The sequence below is a fragment of the Plodia interpunctella genome, chromosome 3, assembly GCF_027563975.2.
Source record: "Plodia interpunctella isolate USDA-ARS_2022_Savannah chromosome 3, ilPloInte3.2, whole genome shotgun sequence".
NCBI lineage: Eukaryota > Metazoa > Arthropoda > Insecta > Lepidoptera > Pyralidae > Plodia > Plodia interpunctella.
In genome coordinates this window covers 2,353,172-2,371,064 of record NC_071296.1, presented here as the reverse complement: position 1 = coordinate 2,371,064, position 17,893 = coordinate 2,353,172, and the positions used below count along the sequence as shown (strand labels likewise).

The 17,893-nt window shown below is 36.7% G+C and overlaps 2 protein-coding genes across 3 annotated transcripts; one reads left to right on the top strand and one right to left on the bottom strand.

Annotated features, from left to right (window-relative positions):
• The first annotated feature begins 59 nt into the window (after positions 1 to 59).
• Positions 60 to 2,062, top strand: thoc6. The gene is made up of 5 exons (XM_053769650.2): positions 60 to 142; positions 226 to 370; positions 444 to 833; positions 1,230 to 1,392; positions 1,675 to 2,062. The coding sequence occupies exons 2-5, from the start codon at positions 267 to 269 to the stop codon at positions 1,993 to 1,995; spliced, it is 978 nt and encodes a 325-aa protein (XP_053625625.1). The 5' UTR covers positions 60 to 142; positions 226 to 266; the 3' UTR covers positions 1,996 to 2,062.
• Positions 2,051 to 16,627, bottom strand: LOC128683736 (uncharacterized protein). 2 transcript variants are annotated; one of them, XM_053769647.1, is made up of 5 exons: positions 16,493 to 16,627; positions 6,673 to 6,758; positions 6,083 to 6,595; positions 2,995 to 3,215; positions 2,051 to 2,731 (listed from the first exon to the last, which is right to left on the bottom strand). In XM_053769647.1, the coding sequence occupies exons 1-5, from the start codon at positions 16,521 to 16,523 to the stop codon at positions 2,287 to 2,289; spliced, it is 1,296 nt and encodes a 431-aa protein (XP_053625622.1). In that variant the 5' UTR covers positions 16,524 to 16,627; the 3' UTR covers positions 2,051 to 2,286. The 2 variants fall into 2 exon arrangements, with proteins under 2 accessions (XP_053625622.1, XP_064293147.1); XM_064437077.1 differs by lacking the exon at positions 16,493 to 16,627 and adding an exon at positions 6,836 to 7,023.
• Between the last annotated feature and the right edge of the window lie 1,266 nt (positions 16,628 to 17,893).

Here is a 17,893-nt window from a genome sequence, read left to right as displayed (position 1 = left end):
ACTATGATCTATCTCTACACTACGAAGCATAGATTTAGAAAGGGCCGCACTACGAAGCCTACGAATGAAGATTTGATTTGTTAATGTCAAATTTGATTGATAATTAAATCAGAGTGTCAGAGTTTGCTTTGCTTTAGTGCATGTTTGTTTCTCTTCTCATGTTCATGTTTATTCGTTTGTTACTTTGTATGTTGAATAACAATTATTTTTCTTCTTTAATTGCAGAGTGTTATTATTTTACAAGTGTTCAAAAAAGCTAGCTAAACATGCTGGATAAAATATTATACAATACAGTTCTGTGTCAGACGTTCTCCCCTTGTGGAAAATATTTGGTAGCCGGTAATATTTATGGACAAATGGCAATATTTGAGTAAGTAGAAGTATTTACATGTCCTTGATGTGTTGTATATATTTGTTATTGAGAAATGTTCTTTTTTTTTCAGTCTCGATCGTATATTGAATCCAGTCGTTGAATTGCTCACATCAGACTACAATAAAGCAAAGTATATTCATTCCTTAGGTAGTAAAGATCAGGTTTGCAGTTTAGCTAGTACTGAAAAGTTTCTGATTGTTGGCACTGTTAACGAAATCTCTGGATGGGATTGGAAAGGAGTATTAAGTGCGAAATTGAGCAAACCTTCATGGGTTATGAAGACACCATCAAATTCTCGTTTAGAAAAAAATGATGTGAATAGTCTATGGCTTCCTGAAGATGAGAGCAAGCTATATGCTGGCTGTGGTGACAATAACTTATATATTTTTAACTTGGAAGATGGTAAACTAGTGTCTACTTTGGAAGGACACACTGACTACATACATTCAGTCCACGGAAAGTAAGTATTAAATATTACATATTTACTGCTACAACTGCATTTGTTAACCAAAATACCTACATAAGAAGTCTGAAATGTAGATGAATTCATTTCTTCCTTTACATCCATAATGCAAGTGCCTGGGGCACTAAACAACAACATTAAAATTGATGTTAATATGAAAACATTTTAATGTAATATTTATTTCCTATATAATACCTATATAGGTATTATATTGATGCAAAACAAAACAGATGCAAAAGATGCCTGTTTTAAATAAAACAGGCATCTTTTGCATCTGATGATTCATTTCGTAGTCACTTCATTGATGTCTGTCTATAGTTCTACTACTTGTTGTTTTTGAGTTCTTTTGTGGGATAATTTTTCTGCCATGATACAATTTATGAAAATTTCCAGCAATGATCAAATAGTAACAGCGGGTGAAGACGGCTGCGTATTGCTTTGGGACCCGAGGACCCGCCGGAGTCACAACAAGTTGGAGCCCCACAGCAATAACAAAGTCAGTCGACCAGACGTTGGCAAATGGATAGGATCTGTTGCACTTGGTGATGACTGGATTGTGAGTGTATCTGTCCATATTGTAAAATACTGTTTTGCAATCCTTATCACAAATCATACTAAGAAGCTTTTGCTTCTTACATGTATCTTGTGGTAACTTTAATTTGAACTTTATATAATAAAGTTATTACAAACAAACAAATTTAAAAAGTATTGAGATGTGCTACAGCAATTCAGAATAAACTATTTACTTTCTTTTTCGCATGACACTTAACAAGAACCAAAGTTTATTTTAAACAGAGCAAAAAAAAATTTCTTTTTTTTTAACCACATTTTTCAACAGGTGTGTGGAGGTGGCCCAAGACTTGCTCTATGGCACGTCAGATCCCTGGATGCTGTGTCAGTATTCGACATTCCCGACCATGGCATCCATGTTTCTTACTTCCACAACGACTGCATTATTGCAGGAGGAGCAGCAAAACATGTATACCAACTCAGTTACTCTGGAGAAGTGAAGGTGGAACTACCAGTCTCGGCCACAACAGTATACTCTGTAGCATTACGTACAAACCCGAACAAAATATTGGCTATTGCTGGATCCAGTCCAGAAATTGACCTGTGTACTACATTCAATTACAGAGACCTAGTGTTACATTTTCGGTAAGCTTTCAGAACATATTCTTAGGGTAATGATAAGTTTTTGAAATAAAATGATTGAACAAACATAAAAATATTTAATTTTGTGCAACAATCGTATAACGTGTATTAATTCCAAATTACAAAATAATTTATCCTTGCCAATTGTACTATAGTAAAGTGAATAATGTGTAATGTAAAATCTATTAGGAACCATTATTGCAAAATTTTTATTAATGAAAATAATTTATCTCTAACAATCCAATTCAATAATACTTCATAAGAGGTTGTAGGTATCAGCTTGCTTAATAATAAAATTTCAAATATAGCCATGACCGGCTGCCGCCGCGGGGATGTACCCCTGACTGCCATCCTTCTTTCTGACATAAAACCAATCTTCCTTAACACCCACAAACTTCTGAATCATCGTCACCACTTCACCTTTCACTACACAGAAACTGTTATTTACACCTTTATAATCACTAATTACGACTAAAAGCGTTTGTCTTTTCGTTTTTAAGTTTATGTTTTCTTTTTCGTGAACTCTGTCGATGTTGGATGCGGATTTAGTCTTTAAATACAAGGTGTCAAAGTCCTTTTCCGCGCAGGAGGTTTTGGGTCGTCGTTTCTCGCGCGGCTTGTACCGGCATTCGGACCTGGTGCGACCTTTGAGTTGCTCCTTCTCTGTGTCTGTCAAGTTCCCGCACGGTCTCGGGTAGATGTCCGTACTGCTTTCCCAGCACGGTGTCTTTCTGTCTGGGGTCCTGGAAGTATATATATTATTGAAAGTAAAAAACGTAGTCTATATGTCACTCTCTAGGTCTTTAACTATCTCCACGCCCAAATCCATCTCAATCCAATTTTAACGTAAAAGAAAACAAACGAACACGCTTTCACTTTTATAGTTTCATGTGAATGGTTGATTATTATGGCTATGTGTTCATAAATCAGTGCCGCAGTGGTTGACCTAATAATACTTGCTGTACGAGTGTAGGTACTATAATAAATAGAAGTAGTTTAATCTTACTTATTAGGTAATATCCCTAACGGCAAACACGCGCTATAAAGCACATAGCCTTCCTCGGCATGCGGCGTCTGCGCATACAGCCAGTGCTGGTTCTTGAACACTGCGTTGACGACGGTCCCCAGCGGTAGGGGGAGCTCGCGCTGCCCCTCCTTCTGCGTCTGGTACAGCGTCGTGGGGTAGGCCACCACCACTGGGATGTTGCCAGGACGGTCTATCGAAGCCTGGAAAAAAAAATTAAAAAATATTTTTTTTTCCAATTTTTTTAAGTAACTGAAATTGAATGGCCTAACTAAATTAAAGCCAATGAAACGAAATCCGTCCATGTAACATACAGTCTGAGGAAAGAAAATTGTCCACCCGTTACCCTAAATGACGTCAGTATACCGCAGGGTCAGGATGCTAAGTACCTGGGTCTTTATTTAGATAGAAAACTTACTTGGAAGAAACACATTTTTACAAAGCGTAAAGCTCTCAGTTTGCAATTTCGAAAATATTATTGTATGCTTAATCGGAAATCCAAGTTATCACTGGAAAACAAACTGCTTGTATATAAATGTATAATAAAACCAACATGGACGTATGGAAAACAACTCGGCAAACTCAAATTTAGAGATCTATCAACGATTCCAATCAAAAATGCTGCGAACTATAGTGGATGCCCCTTGGTATATAACAAATGCACAATTACATCGGGACCTAAATATCCCCACAGTCAGGAGGAAATTAAAAACAGAATGCCAAAATACAAGGACCGTTCATCAAAATCGGCATGCCGTTTCGGAGGAGGTAGGTACCTCCAAAACTGTGACACGAGAATTTTCATTAGATTATACATATATATTTATTATCACACAAAATGGTAAAAGAACAACTGAAAACATAGGTAATTATTTTTTGGGCTGTTGTGTAAACCGAAGTTGTGTAACTTGAAGTATTTTCTAATATATTTTTTCCATAAAACTATTTCCATGAGAATTTTTGAACCCCCGATCCAAACAAGAGTATGTTTGTCAGTATACTTCTGTAGCACCATAGCTCCTATATTTCTTCCTTTTCAAATCGATTACGAATTTTTTTTTCGTTGCAAATTAATGTTCTTAGCCATGTCGTGCTTTTTTAATTTATAATTATATTCGGTAATAAAAAACCACTAACCGCAGACACCAACGGGAACGACCATACACATATGAAAGTGGAAACTTCATTTAGCATAAATAATCGTAATAAAATTTTTACGGCGACATTTCGAATTCAGAAAACAAATATTTTTATTGGCCTGAATAAATTCGTGACGAACACAAATAGGCTATTATTCTCAAACTATTCACATCAGATGAGACCGAAATAAATATTAAATCTCGTAATTAAAAAACTTATCAATTGAAATGACATTTATCGTGTTTTTCATACATTTTATTTTTTACCCAGTCAAATAGCCAATTATGAAACAGCAATTACCGCAAAAATTAATACTTACACTTAAGATAAAACAAAATGGCAAAGGTTAACATAAATTATAGCCCAAAGAATGGCGATAACTTTTTGAACACCATAATATATCGCGGACCGTATAATACCGTATCTGCATTTTTTACCGGTATACAGCGAAGCGAGCAATTGGGTTATGATCTTTCAACTTTTGTTATCTCAGGACTGAATTCTAATTGATGTGTAATACTGTATAAAGGTTTCCATTTTGCACCCATTTAGTCAGTAATGTCAGCGTAGGGTTACTAAAGATAAGATTTTTTTAAAATTATCTTTGGGTCATACAAATTCCCACGAGAGCGAAGCATCGGGGCGCAATTTGTTTTTGATACGTTCATAAAAAACTTACATAGTTGCCGTCGTACTAGCCATGTTTTCCAAATAGCTAACAATAACGCATTAAAATTACCTTAACTATTTTATCATAGTTATTAGTATCCTACAGTTCGCGCCATAAAAGACCTTTATTAGTTGTAAATTTTATATGACCAATAGCATTTAAGTTCATTTAGTAAGCGAAATTAAGTTGTAATAGCAGTAAGTAAGTAGCTAGACGTAATAATTACGTCTTGGAAAGTACATAAAATGTTTAAATTGAACTGTTGGTAATTCTTTCAGCGTTTCTTCTGTAGTCTATACAATAATTACAATAACAAGATTTAGGGGATGGAAAATCTAACATTTCGACGATATTCGTACATTTAGCTTCCCCGTCAATCGAAATAAAACATGGCATTGCTTTGGACTTTTTGGAAAGCCGCAACCACTTATTGGACAAGCGTCTCGAAAATTGTAAATGGCGCTCAATTTATGTGTTGTCCAATTTTGTGCCAATTTCGCGGGCACATTGTTGGGTGCGCGGACGCAGTACAGCACAAAAAGCAAGCACCATAATGTCATAATAACGCTGGCCAATGAGTAATGGCGCAGATTTACAAGTGCATTTAAATTCTTTTGTGAGAACGATCCGTTAATTCTCCCATAATGCATGCCAAAACATGATGAATGCGTATTCCACAAATGAAAACGGCTCGCGTAATACATTTTTTAATTGTTGTCTCACAAATTGATATATTGTAATGGATTTTTATAGCCACTTTAGCTGTATTACAGGAAGGAATTTTTATATGGGATTTAATTTGGTCGTTGGAAAGGAAATGCGATAATAAATTATTCTGATTTAGGATCGAGGCGACGCGAACTGACAATGTTGCTGATACTATAATACTATTGAACAATTTGTTTTTAATTATCGAATGACAATAATAACACTCAACGCAAATACTTGACACTTTGTTTTTATGTGAATTTCTTTACCTGAAAATATAGTTTAGAAATAGTAAAATTTAACTACGTAATATTTTTGGTTTCTAGATTGTATTTTCTTTATTATATAAGTACTAGATTTTGTTGTTGTTGTGACATTTGCAACCTCTATTTTAACGTGTAATAAATCTCTACATCAATATTAATACTATAATAACTTAGAATTGGAAATTTAGACGTATTTTTAAATTCATCTGTTCTATTAAAATTTATACGATTTTTCATTCACTTGGATATAGAAATATCATGCATAAAATTACGTTTCAAGTCTTACCTCTGTTAAAAAGCTGTCCAAATCTTGAATGTCGTACCCGAATTTTGCTTGTGGATGTTTCTTCTTCCTCCTGTGGCGATGCCGGTGGCGCCTCCTCGAGTGCTCCTCGGTCCCGACGCTGGTGTCTGAGTAGGTCTGCTGACCCACCAACTCCTCACACGCACTCCTAAACCTAAGGTTATGGTAATACTCGTTGCGACCCACGATTCTCTCACGCACATCTCCAGGCTTGCACTTTCTGTCACTCTCGTCAAATTTCTGATTATGCCGTTGGTGTCGGTCCACGTCATTCCCTTTACTTTCTTCATTCTGCGGCTTCGTGTTTTCCAAGTTTTCCTTCAAGACCCACGTCAGTGATATTTTAGACTTGTGCCGCTTCGCAAGCGGAGTGGAATGCCACAACCCCATATCCGCTATTTCCGCGTACTCCACTTCAGAATCGCTGTTTTCAGCCGGCGACGTTATCCTACAGTTCGCTAGCAAATCTACCACTTCACTTGGTGCATTGTTGATCTGAAAAATATGTCCTTTAAATCACATGCCCTAAGCACATTTATGTTTGTTTACTAACACTATATTTGAACAATTACCGAACGTTGAAATTCTTGATAGGACGGCGCGAGATCGTCATTATCAGTCTCGCGGTATGGGGGTGGCAAATCCTTGAACGTGATCTCTGCAACAAACGCCCGCGAATTAAAATTACAATCGATCGTAACTCGCGAGCGGCGCAATTAATATCGGTGTTGTTACCACAGTCAGCTGAGCAGATTATTGGGCATAAATTAAAGCAGTCAAAACAATGTGAGTGGGCGAGCCGGGGAACAATGCGGTGCCGGGGGTAGTGAGCTGCTGGAGTTGCGGGCTACCGCGGGGCGCCGGAGTCAGCTGCAGCACCGCCCACCGTCCGCGGCTTCGCGCCCAGCACTGCGCGCGCGCACTGATACACTATCGACATGACCCTCCTCTAAAAAATCTCAGAACATTCTCACGAGCGCCGGCACTCATGCGAACGCGGGAGACTCCGCCGAATACGCCCCAGGACACGATTCGCAGACGACGCAAACCTTCGGTCACGAATATGTATAATTGGATGAATTTTCAGTCAAATGTCACGCCGTATTTTATACCGCAATGATGGTTCAATTACCAGTTCCGTTATTCACTTACAAGGAAATATACAGGCGTTTTTCCTTAGTCTTACTTAGTCTATTATGTTTCTTGAACTTCTTGCAACTGTTCACTTATGTTAATTTTATTCCTCCCAATCGTTTCGCTACACTTAGGGCTTCAGTAGAATAAAACAATAGAGTGGCCAACACTTCTCACGCCTTCAAATTGGACGCTGCTTTTTCCGCACCTGTGTTTGCATTACGTTAGTTTTTTTTTTATCTCTGATCTCTGGAGCTTTGTAGGTCTTTCCCGTAAACACAAATATTGGTTATAAATTTACTTTCTTCAAACATGCCTACCAAATACGTATAATTTTTTGTCAGTTGTAACGGTATGTATATATGTATGTATTATACATAAATTTATATTTAAAAAATGGTAAGCCCTTCTGGCATAATAGGGACCAACACTGTTTGAATGAGTTTCTTTCGGCATTTCTTCTCAGCAGTGGTCGTTCCGAAAAGCTAATAGCTTTGGTAAACATCATTTAATTTAGAATATGACGTGAAAAAGTGCCTGTGAAGGCCTAATTTCTGAATAAATGATTTGATTTGATTTGTATGTGATCATGAGTAATCATATTTAGCTAAGTTTTTGATTTATACTCTATGCTATAAAATTTAATACTCATTAATTACTGGGTATCTAGAAAAAACATATTGTCACTTTATGTTTAACATAAGTTACTTAATAATTAAATTTTATTAATAATATAATTTGTCTATAAGTTGGCGACGCGACTAAGTGCAAATAAATACAAAAGATTACATAATTGTCTCTTGACTTTAAATTATTTTGTTCTCGATTTGATTTATTTATTTACGTGAAACATGGTCAAAGATGTAACAGATAATAGAAAGCCCAACATGTCTCGTCATCAAAATGGCATGTAAATTTAATTATTAATGCCTAATTATAATCTCATGTTATTGAGTTTTTCTACTAACCTACATGTTTGCCAGAAAGCGATAAAAATTCAAACAATGGCCATACATATTAAAAACAGAAATTATGTAAAAACAAGAATTGAAATTATTAAAACAAAATTACGACTATTTCGCGGCCCAAAATTCTTCCATGCCATAGTAACATTGGTCAAGTAACCTTTTTTTTTTTCAATTTATTCTTAAAATGTTTTTGTGGTAACTCTCATGTATATGACATTTATGATCTGTAAAAAAAAATATCAACAGTTGATCAATAAATGCCCAATGTTGGGCGCAACTTGGCGATCCTTACCAACGCATCAACGGCCCGAGCCGCGCTATTCATCAACACACGCCTAATGAGCGCAACGCATCGCCACGTCACGCACCGCACCGCATGCGCATGCGCAGCTTATGATGGACGCTATTATTTTTCGCTTATTTAATACTATGGTTTCATGCACGAACTGTCTGTTGAGACATGGAAGATAATATAATAAATTATATTTGGCATAACTTTCATGAGTTGATAAATATAGGAATAACATACATATAATAAGAAAGAAGGTTAATATATATATATATATATATATATATATATATTAGCAAGAACAATAATTTACCGGTTCATTAATAAGAAATAATGCCCTGGGTTTGTACCATCTTTATTGCTTTATATATACGAGTATTACAGTGCTCCTTTTTCGTACAATAAAGTTACCACAAACAAACATAATAAATGTTATATACTTGTATGCAGAATAAAACAAATGAATATTACTATAAATAGTCTCAAAGCGACAGAGATGTTTACGTTTTTTACATTACTCAAAATTGGAAAGTGAGACGCAGTCACCAGACACTTCGCTGAACACAGTCGCGGATTTTTTGTTGATGGTCTTACGAAAGAAGCCACATAATTTGGTTTATTTAATCCAAACAAAATCAGCGTGTCATTCGAGCATAATTTAGATTTTTAGGGTTCCGTTCAAAACTAAAGAAAGCCTCTGTTCTTGGTTTGTTTAATTGCAAACTCTACAAGATTTTTTCATAATTTTATTTGACCAACTAGCGCCCCGCCCTGGCTTTGCCTTAAACTATTATAAAAAGTACCTAGACTATATCATTCCTGAAGATTTCGTCTTATTATTGTGCCAAATTTCATCTAAATCGTCGCAGTAGTTTTTTAATTTATTCATTAATATCACAACCAAAAATACAAATCTTTTATCTTTATATTAGTATGGTCAATGATGTTATCGCGCCGATGTCCCCTACCAGCTGTTCATCTATAGATACGCTAAGGTCAAATTTTGTTCCCAACCATAAAAAAAAAACAATTGGATCAATAATTTTTCCGAAGATATTTTCATTCGATAGCTCCGCTCCAGCCATTTCTTTTCAAGTCGTGCGTGTCGCGTATAATCCAAACCCTACAATATTTACGCATTGTTTTTTTCACATGTCATTCCGTACGTTGGCGTGAAAATACAAGACAATACGTTAAGTCGCCGCACGAGCATATCGCTATGACGGGAATGTGTCCCGCGGGACGAACGGGACGCGGGACGCGCTCACGACTGCCGAATTCGTGCGCACACGCATCTTTTAAATCCCGTCATGGGATTAAATTTACATTGGTGTAGTTTTGTTTATACATTTCATGTTTGCTAGTTGCACTAAGATAATAGAGGCCCGGTTGTGTCTTTAGGAATTGGAATCACAATAAAGTTCTGTGATATTCCTGTAGTAATTCTAATGCCGGCTACCGGCTATATATTATATTATCACGACACGATAATTTGAATAAACTACTGGTTTTGCATTGCGGTAAATAAAGGCACTCATACAAACTAGGCAATGTACATGGATATTAGCGTCAGCCTCTGTGTGAGTTCAGCGATAGTGTGTGATAGTGATAGTGCCGCGGCATAACAATTTTCATCTCAATTTATTAATATTAGGTTCCTTTGCTGTGTTTATCCTTAAGTACGCTCTATTCAACTAAAAGTCATTTTGCCCCGTAGACCGAGTATCCCAGCCAACTCAAGTTGACAAGTCGAGGTAACTCGACCAGTCTAACTATATCCACGTGATCTATCGTCCAGAATATTTGACGTATATCTGAAATTCCTCTAGTGGTTATGAGACATGATCGAATGGATTTTTGAGGCCATATGGGGTGTAGCTTCTGAAAGTAGACTTTACAGATTTTTTGAGTTGACCACTAACACATGAGTGTGTAGTTAAAATATACTTATTAGCCAATACTTTTTGACCTATACATTTACCTACAACTTACCATATGATCTGACATAAATCGCAATAAATGTTTGCAATGAATAAATGAATTAAATTGATCTTAGGTAGGTACCTACATAACGGTAACCAGCTGCCGTCACTATATTTAATTGTTTTCACTATTTTATCCTACTGGCGGCAATAGTAGGTGTTCTGTAGGATACAGACCTGTTCTGTCCAAATGGTGCAAAATGTATTCGGTGAAAGTGACACTAACGAGCAAACACAAGACACAGAATGTGATTGTTAACGTAACAATCAGGTCTGTGATGTCGATACCAGATCATTCTAGATATAGGTATGTTATTTTCATCACCCTAACAAATACCATTTCGAAATATTCAGTAGCTGAACAGAATATGCCGTATATAATAGTACTAGCTACGCACCGGAGTTTCGCTCCCGTGGGAATTTCGGGATAAATAGTTCCCTATGTGTTATTCCAGTTTATATTCTATCTGTGTACCAAATTTCATTACAATCCGTCCAACATACATACAGACATCCTCACAAACTTTCGCAATTATAATATTAGCAGGATATTTTCTTTGCTTAACTTAAAGATGAAAAGTAACCTATTGCTAAACATTAAGTATATGTCAAGCTGCTAAAACGACATACAAACAAACATCCACATTTTACAATACTACCTATAGGCAAAGGATGAAATTATCAGAATAGCTTAAAGTTCTTAATAATATCACCTAAATTTTAATCTCGACCTACCTAAACTATAAATATAAACTAGTCATTATCTGAAGCATATTATTATGATCATTATCGGTAAAGGCACGAATATTTTTGTTACGCCCACGACATAATATACAATAATAATATACCTAATAATTATTAAAATTGATCACGTAAATTAAAGCAACGATTTTATCAGATATTTCGGTGCATTACGTTTTATTTAAGAATAAACTTTTCATAAACTGCGTAACTAATTATGATATTATAAAAACTGAGCACTTCAGAAAAACCTGTTATATTCAGCTGTTAAATAAACACGTTTAAATTCACGACATTTTTTTTAATGTTATGGCTCCATCGTTCTCCAAAACGATGATTTTGCCAACGTCAAGGTTGAGATTGAATTAAATCACTGAAAATCACAGCCTGGTCCCGCGTCTAGCGCATGCAGAGCTTTAGGTACCTGCCTAATATTTGCATTGACCATCTTCATTCCTATGTAAAAGTATAAACTTATTTTATGCTACAAATAAATCTATTTCTAAAACGTCTGAGATGTGAAATCAGGATTCTCTGTGATGTTTTGACTCTCGCATAAAGTGCATTCAAGATTTTAAAAACGGTTAGTCAATCCTCGCGATGCACTGGTCGGATGCGGGCTGAAATTAAGGGTAAGTGTAGGTAACGTGTAATTGCACCGTGAGAATGCGGACCGTGCGCCTGCGCACTCCCAGCTGCATCGCGAAGATGGCCGTTGATGCCATATGGCTGCGGAATTTGAGATCTGGAGATTTATTTATATATAATTTATATCCAAAACACCTGCATGCTAGTCAACACAAAATTATAAACTAAATTGTGATTAGATTACAATGTCGAATTGGTTAGATATTTTACAAAATCATTACTATATTTATAAAATGTTTGTACAATAAAGTCATGATAATAATAACACGTCATACAATGAAATTAATAGTGCTTTTGGTTAGGACAGGCGTTCATGTGATTTAGTACAGTGGTAGAATAGTTATAACCTTATAGAGGTAGAAATTAAATTAAATACTTACATTTAATTATAATATTGATTTGTTATTTATACATTTGTAACACAATGTATCTTTGTATGTATATCTATATAAAATTACACTACGAATAAATTAATTTCGTTAGTTCATATTTACCTTATCCTGGCCCGGCTTCATAAATGTTAATGTTTTGAGGCATTTGTATGTATGTATTTTAGCTGTTTAAGTCCCACTGCTGGGCAAAAGCCTCCCCTAACTTCCTCCACGCGTTCCTATCCTTGGTGTTCTCATACATTTTTTGATGTCATTTGTGTATGTATAAATCTTTGGGAATTCGGGAATAATTTGACTAACAGTGAAGCCTAGTGCGTAAAAAATCAGTTTAAAGAAAGATTAGAAACACAGACGCTCAGGGCTTTGTTTCATACTATTTAGTGATTAAAAAATAAAATTACGAGAATCAATCTTCCGTCAACAATAGAAAGCGAAATCGAGCGTTTGGAGGTCAATGGAGCGCTTTCCTAACGTCGCAAAACATCTAGATGCCGAGCTGAGACCAATGGCTAATCATGGTGACGATTCGTCGCGGCCACCCGCGAAGGAGATTGGCGGTGGTGACATCTCGTCCAAATGACTACCATCTCTTCACTAGCTGGCCCTTAAACATAATTTTGCTGGATCTGACAATAACCAAACACTAATTTTACAAAATGTAGTAGCTTAGCTTTGTGTATTGTCTATCAGAACAGAGATACCAAGTACCTATATAGCGCTCGTTTCGGAGCTCAAGATCCTATTTGGGGTCAATGAGCCAGAGAATTTGTGGTAGATTATTGCTCAACTGAAAACGTTTAAATGTACTTAAATACTTTAGAATTTTAGATCAGACCTAATGTGATCGTCTTATGAAGATGTTATTTATCACTAACACCGAGAAAAGAGCTACATGAAATTAAAAATCAATTTGTATTTTATAATTTTATTACATAGTAACTATGTCTTCTGTGTATATCTCACTACGATTAAATAAGAAATTGAGTAATATCTTACAACTTATAGCCAGAAGCAACGATACCTTCATAAGTACTTATAATCAAGACTGTTGATTGGCTTTTTACGGCGTTGTTTCATCATAAAACTAATATGCTTCCTTATGTCTTCATAAGGAACCATAAATGAAACCCCCCAATCACATAGTCATGTACTGTACAGTCAACAGCACATAATGCAAAATTATTGCAAAACTTGTGGTGCGGTAGAGTGTACCTAGGAATATGTGTATCTCGCAGAAATTGAAATAAAAGCGGACTTTAAATTGTCTGGTTCATAATATGCAATATTTCAAATTTTAAATATACGCACAGATATACACAGTAATTATTCATAGAACAAAACAAGCTTATGGAAGCCTTGTCGCCTCCACTTTACCCTATCTCATTGACTTCACCTAATCGTGTCGGATTACTAAATCTTGCATACTTTATCCGTAGCCATGCAATTTCTACGGAATGCAGAAAAGATGAACTGAGCCTAACCACCGTAATTCGTTTATTACAGTACTCTGTTCTTTACTGCTACGAAATACAGGCTATATATTTTTTATTAAAATTGTAAGAATGTGACCTTTCGATGCCTTTTAAAATTAAAAAAAATTAGATAGTCCCCTGTTTGCATTGCTTTATGACCTTTAGAGACTCCCATAAGAAGTACTCTACGTTTAATGCCTTTACGCCATTCCCATTTTTCCCTCTTTCCTTTCCTTTTCAAAGTCATGTCCCTGCTTTTCTCTCTTAACTTGTCCCTCAGTTCCACGAACGATATCCGCCTCATGATTACTTCAAAACATTTTCATTACATTTTCTACGAGCAGCATATACGATCTTCCGACAATGCCGGCGCAGAATCTCTTATTTGATGTTAATTGTTACAATTGTGAGAATTCGCAGAGGTATCATTAACAATTCGACATAGCTGACGCTATCGTGCAAGCGCGATCAACTTTCAGTACTGCACATTGCACATTCCCGCACTGGTATTCGGGAAACTGATTAAAATTTCTCAAAAACGAGCTTTACGTTCAGTAATTTAAGGTCAAAAAGGAACGTGATCTCGGCTCGCAGGATAAAAATTATTTATTTGCGTGGGGCGCGGCAATTAGGGGGGCGGAGCGAGTCTGCGCGCGCGACCTCTCGACCCGGCCTGCGCCCGCGCCGAGCGTGGACACTCGCTGTCACGCTGACGGCTGCGCCCGCCGGCCCCGGGACAAAAGAATTTCGAAATTGCGACGCTTCGCGACCACAACCCAAAATTGACCCCATACAATCCCAACATTGAAACCCGGGTGCTCGATACATGTCAATAATAAAAAATGATAAAGCCACAACCGTGACCAAATCAACAAGAGAAGGGTAGACGCTCGATTCTTTGGAATTCTTCGCATTCCATAACCCTCGAATTCTCGGATTCGTCACGAGCAGCCGCAATGCATATATCACCAGATTCAATACCTCATTTTATAGCTGTGTTGAAGGAGATGCAATTACGATACATCGTGTAGATATCGAGTATCGTTGGCGCACGCACAGACGGCCGGCGAAAAGTGGGCGGCGAGCGGGTTCCCGGCTGCATCTGATGCGATGTGCTCTTTACCATCTTTCTGCTTTTATTGGAAGCATACTTTGTACAGCTAGCAGCAACTGAGACCATTAATTTGCACGAGTCGAACTTATTTCGAACAGTTACGCAACACGCGCTCTCTGTTTTGATCGCATTCTATTTTGGTATTGCGTAACTTTTTCATACGTAATTGTTATTAAGTTTAATAATACGTAAACGGTGAATGCGGTAAGCTAGGAAATATAGGTAAACTCATAAATATCAAATATACTCCTACTTATTGCTCCGATTACGGACAATCAAACAGACGCGACATATTGTTGTTACCGTTGTACGACTAACTATAGTAGCGCACAACTAAATAACTTGATTAAAACTTTAGAGCTAAAGCGAGGTGAGATTTAGTAATCTCGGTAAAAATAATTGATTTACAAGAAATGTCTGCTCAAAGGTGCCCATCATGCTTGCTGCGTTCTCTCGCTGAATAGCCAAATAAAAAGTATATTTCTACTACTACTTTTTGGTCATAAAAACATAGGTCATTTCATATTATCGTTCTTAGTCCTTTTTTCTCAAACAATATTATCCAATAGAACGCTTTAAAAATGATCTGTGCTTAAAGCGGAAGTTGTCGCTTATTTTTTTCTTTTTATTATTTGGCTGTGTGTTATTTCGTAAGGAATGTTGCTCAGCGAAGATCTGCCCTTAAAACTTTATTAACATTTTAACATGTAACCATGCGTAATGTTCACTGCATGATAGCTTTTCTTACAAGCTCAGCAGTAATTTTCTTGTTATACAATCCACTACTCGTTACATTACCCTGTATGGACCTTAGTGCGGCGATAATAGTGTCGAATTCGCAATGCATTACGTAGATTAATATGTTTATGATTGCACTATGAACGACGTCCTAATCTTATGCCGGCTACACACTATCGAATTCAGGCAGATGCAAATGAAAATACATTGCATAGTTTGTATGTGAGCTTTTATTGCCGCAGGAAAAAAACAGCAATGTACGTCGACACAGTTAATTTAGCTAACCGTTTGCCGATATAGCCAGCATTGTGCCTAACCGGTGCGAAACAAGGGACATGCGATAGACAAACGTTTGCTGGAACGCCTACCCTACAATTACTACATAACCGTGTATTCAAAATATAATATATGTTGTGCATATAATTATAATGCAATTATAATCATATGCACAACACCATCAACTTTTCATGCGTCAAGATATATATATGTTTAATCCACTTTGTGCACCCGGGTGATACCACCTGGAATTTCGAGTGTTTATAAAAAATCTGTGTACCTACCTAGGTGGTATGAGCGGGGTGAAATGAGGACACACAAAATTCCACTATGGTGCTAGATAGACAGGGACCACAAGTCGGTCTCATCATCAGACATTATGTGATTTATAAATGTCCAATGATTTTCATTGAAGGGTTAACCGTAAGGACCTTTAGTACACATATAATATCGTGTACGATAGCGATTACTATATTGGGTATAACTTCACAACAAGGTCATAAACCCAGATGCCCTTGTTCTGAAGATCATAACTTACTTAAAGGAGGATACGACATAGTACTAAAATCAGATGGAATACCAAATCACGTGGTGTGAATTCGAACCTGAGACCAATAGAAATTTTAACAAAAACTCACTTTGTCGCCACCTGCTGAATAGCTTCTTCATATTGCCTTGTGAACCAACTTAGGTCTCCAGATTAAATCTAATCTCAGTACACAGGTGTTCCCGGGCACGCGCCACGCTCTAATGTTCTGGTTAGCTGCCTGCCGACACGGTTGGTGGTCTGACGGTAGCGTCCCGTGACTTCATCCGTGAACTTGCAGAATCAGGTCTATATACTTATGGCACCATGTTACGTTGGGATCACAGTAAGTAGGTACCTAATTTCGCACTGGAAATCTTTTGACTTCAGGCTAAAAAAATATATCCTTACATATTAGGTATAAAACAAAGTCCTCTGCCGCGCCTGTCTGTCTGTTCGCGATAAACTCGAAAACTTTTCACACAGCACGGATATTCATGCGGTTTTTAACAATAGATAGTGTGATTCCTGAGGATAATTTATTATATTTTACGAAGCCGGGACGGGCCGCTAGTTATAATATATAAAATTGCCCGTGAAACTGTATAGTGAAACTTATGGCATCATACTGGGTTAATTTCGCTTTGGGACAATTTTATGTAGAAAATACAAAATTAAAAATTGAATATTAGATATGTATATGAATAACTTATATACAATTCCCCGTGTAAAGCCATGATGATTTTTTATCAAAGCTAAGAATTAATTTAGGTACCTACACATTCGACTCGAAAAGGCATATGCATTTCTATAAAATGTAGTTTTTCTTCAAACGGTTCAATAAATTGATCTAAGCTGACAGTAATCAGTGTAATTAAAAGTAGGTGGTTCGAGTGTCTTTGTCTTTTTAACATCAAGATGCAAACCATACTTAATGGAAAGCAGCAAGCACGGGTAATGAGCCAGTGCTTCTAGCGGATGCACGCCTCGGCGAGCGTGCGTGATATGGGCCGATATCAAGGACTACTTCAAAATCTTAGTTTTCAGACTTATTTGTCATTCATTTATATATAAAATGTACATATTATATATTTACAGGATAATCCTTCTTTCTTTCCGAATGTGTACATAATTGCTAACGCTGGTGTCAGATTTTATCCAAGTCGCCTAAAAGGCCTAAAGGCATCTGACAACTAGTACGACTATCATTGACAAGTAATTGCATACGCACTAGTGTAACTGTCAAACAGAGGTTTCCTCACGATGTTTATGATTTATCTGATGTAGGGTGCTTAGTCCGCTGCCAAGTCGCGCGCGCTCGCGAGTTTCGCGCTCGCCAGTTGACGATTAAGTCGATCCCATAAATTTAATAAGTACCTACTAATTCCATGGGTAATCCTAATACGAAAAATGCAACAAACTTCTTCCAAAATCATATCAGAATGATGTCATTAACTTAATATCATAAATGCGAAAGTTTGTTACCTCCTCACGCTTTACCTTCCTTCCAAAA

What these genes read in the sequence shown, in the direction of transcription:
- thoc6 (XM_053769650.2), top strand. Translation starts at nt 267, where the DNA reads ATGCTGGATAAAATATTATACAATACAGTTCTGTGTCAGACGTTCTCC. An exon ending in ATACATTCAGTCCACGGAAA is followed by an intron (nt 834 to 1,229) that starts GTAAGTATTAAA and finishes GAAAATTTCCAG; the next exon opens with CAATGATCAAATAGTAACAG. An exon ending in CACTTGGTGATGACTGGATT is followed by an intron (nt 1,393 to 1,674) that starts GTGAGTGTATCT and finishes ATTTTTCAACAG; the next exon opens with GTGTGTGGAGGTGGCCCAAG.
- LOC128683736 (XM_053769647.1), bottom strand. Translation starts at nt 16,523, where the DNA reads ATGAAGAAGCTATTCAGCAGGTGGCGACAAA. An exon ending in ATTCAGCAGGTGGCGACAAA is followed by an intron (nt 6,759 to 16,492) that starts GTGAGTTTTTGT and finishes CGTTTGTTGCAG; the next exon opens with AGATCACGTTCAAGGATTTG. An exon ending in TTAGGGATATTACCTAATAA is followed by an intron (nt 2,732 to 2,994) that starts GTAAGATTAAAC and finishes ATATACTTCCAG; the next exon opens with GACCCCAGACAGAAAGACAC.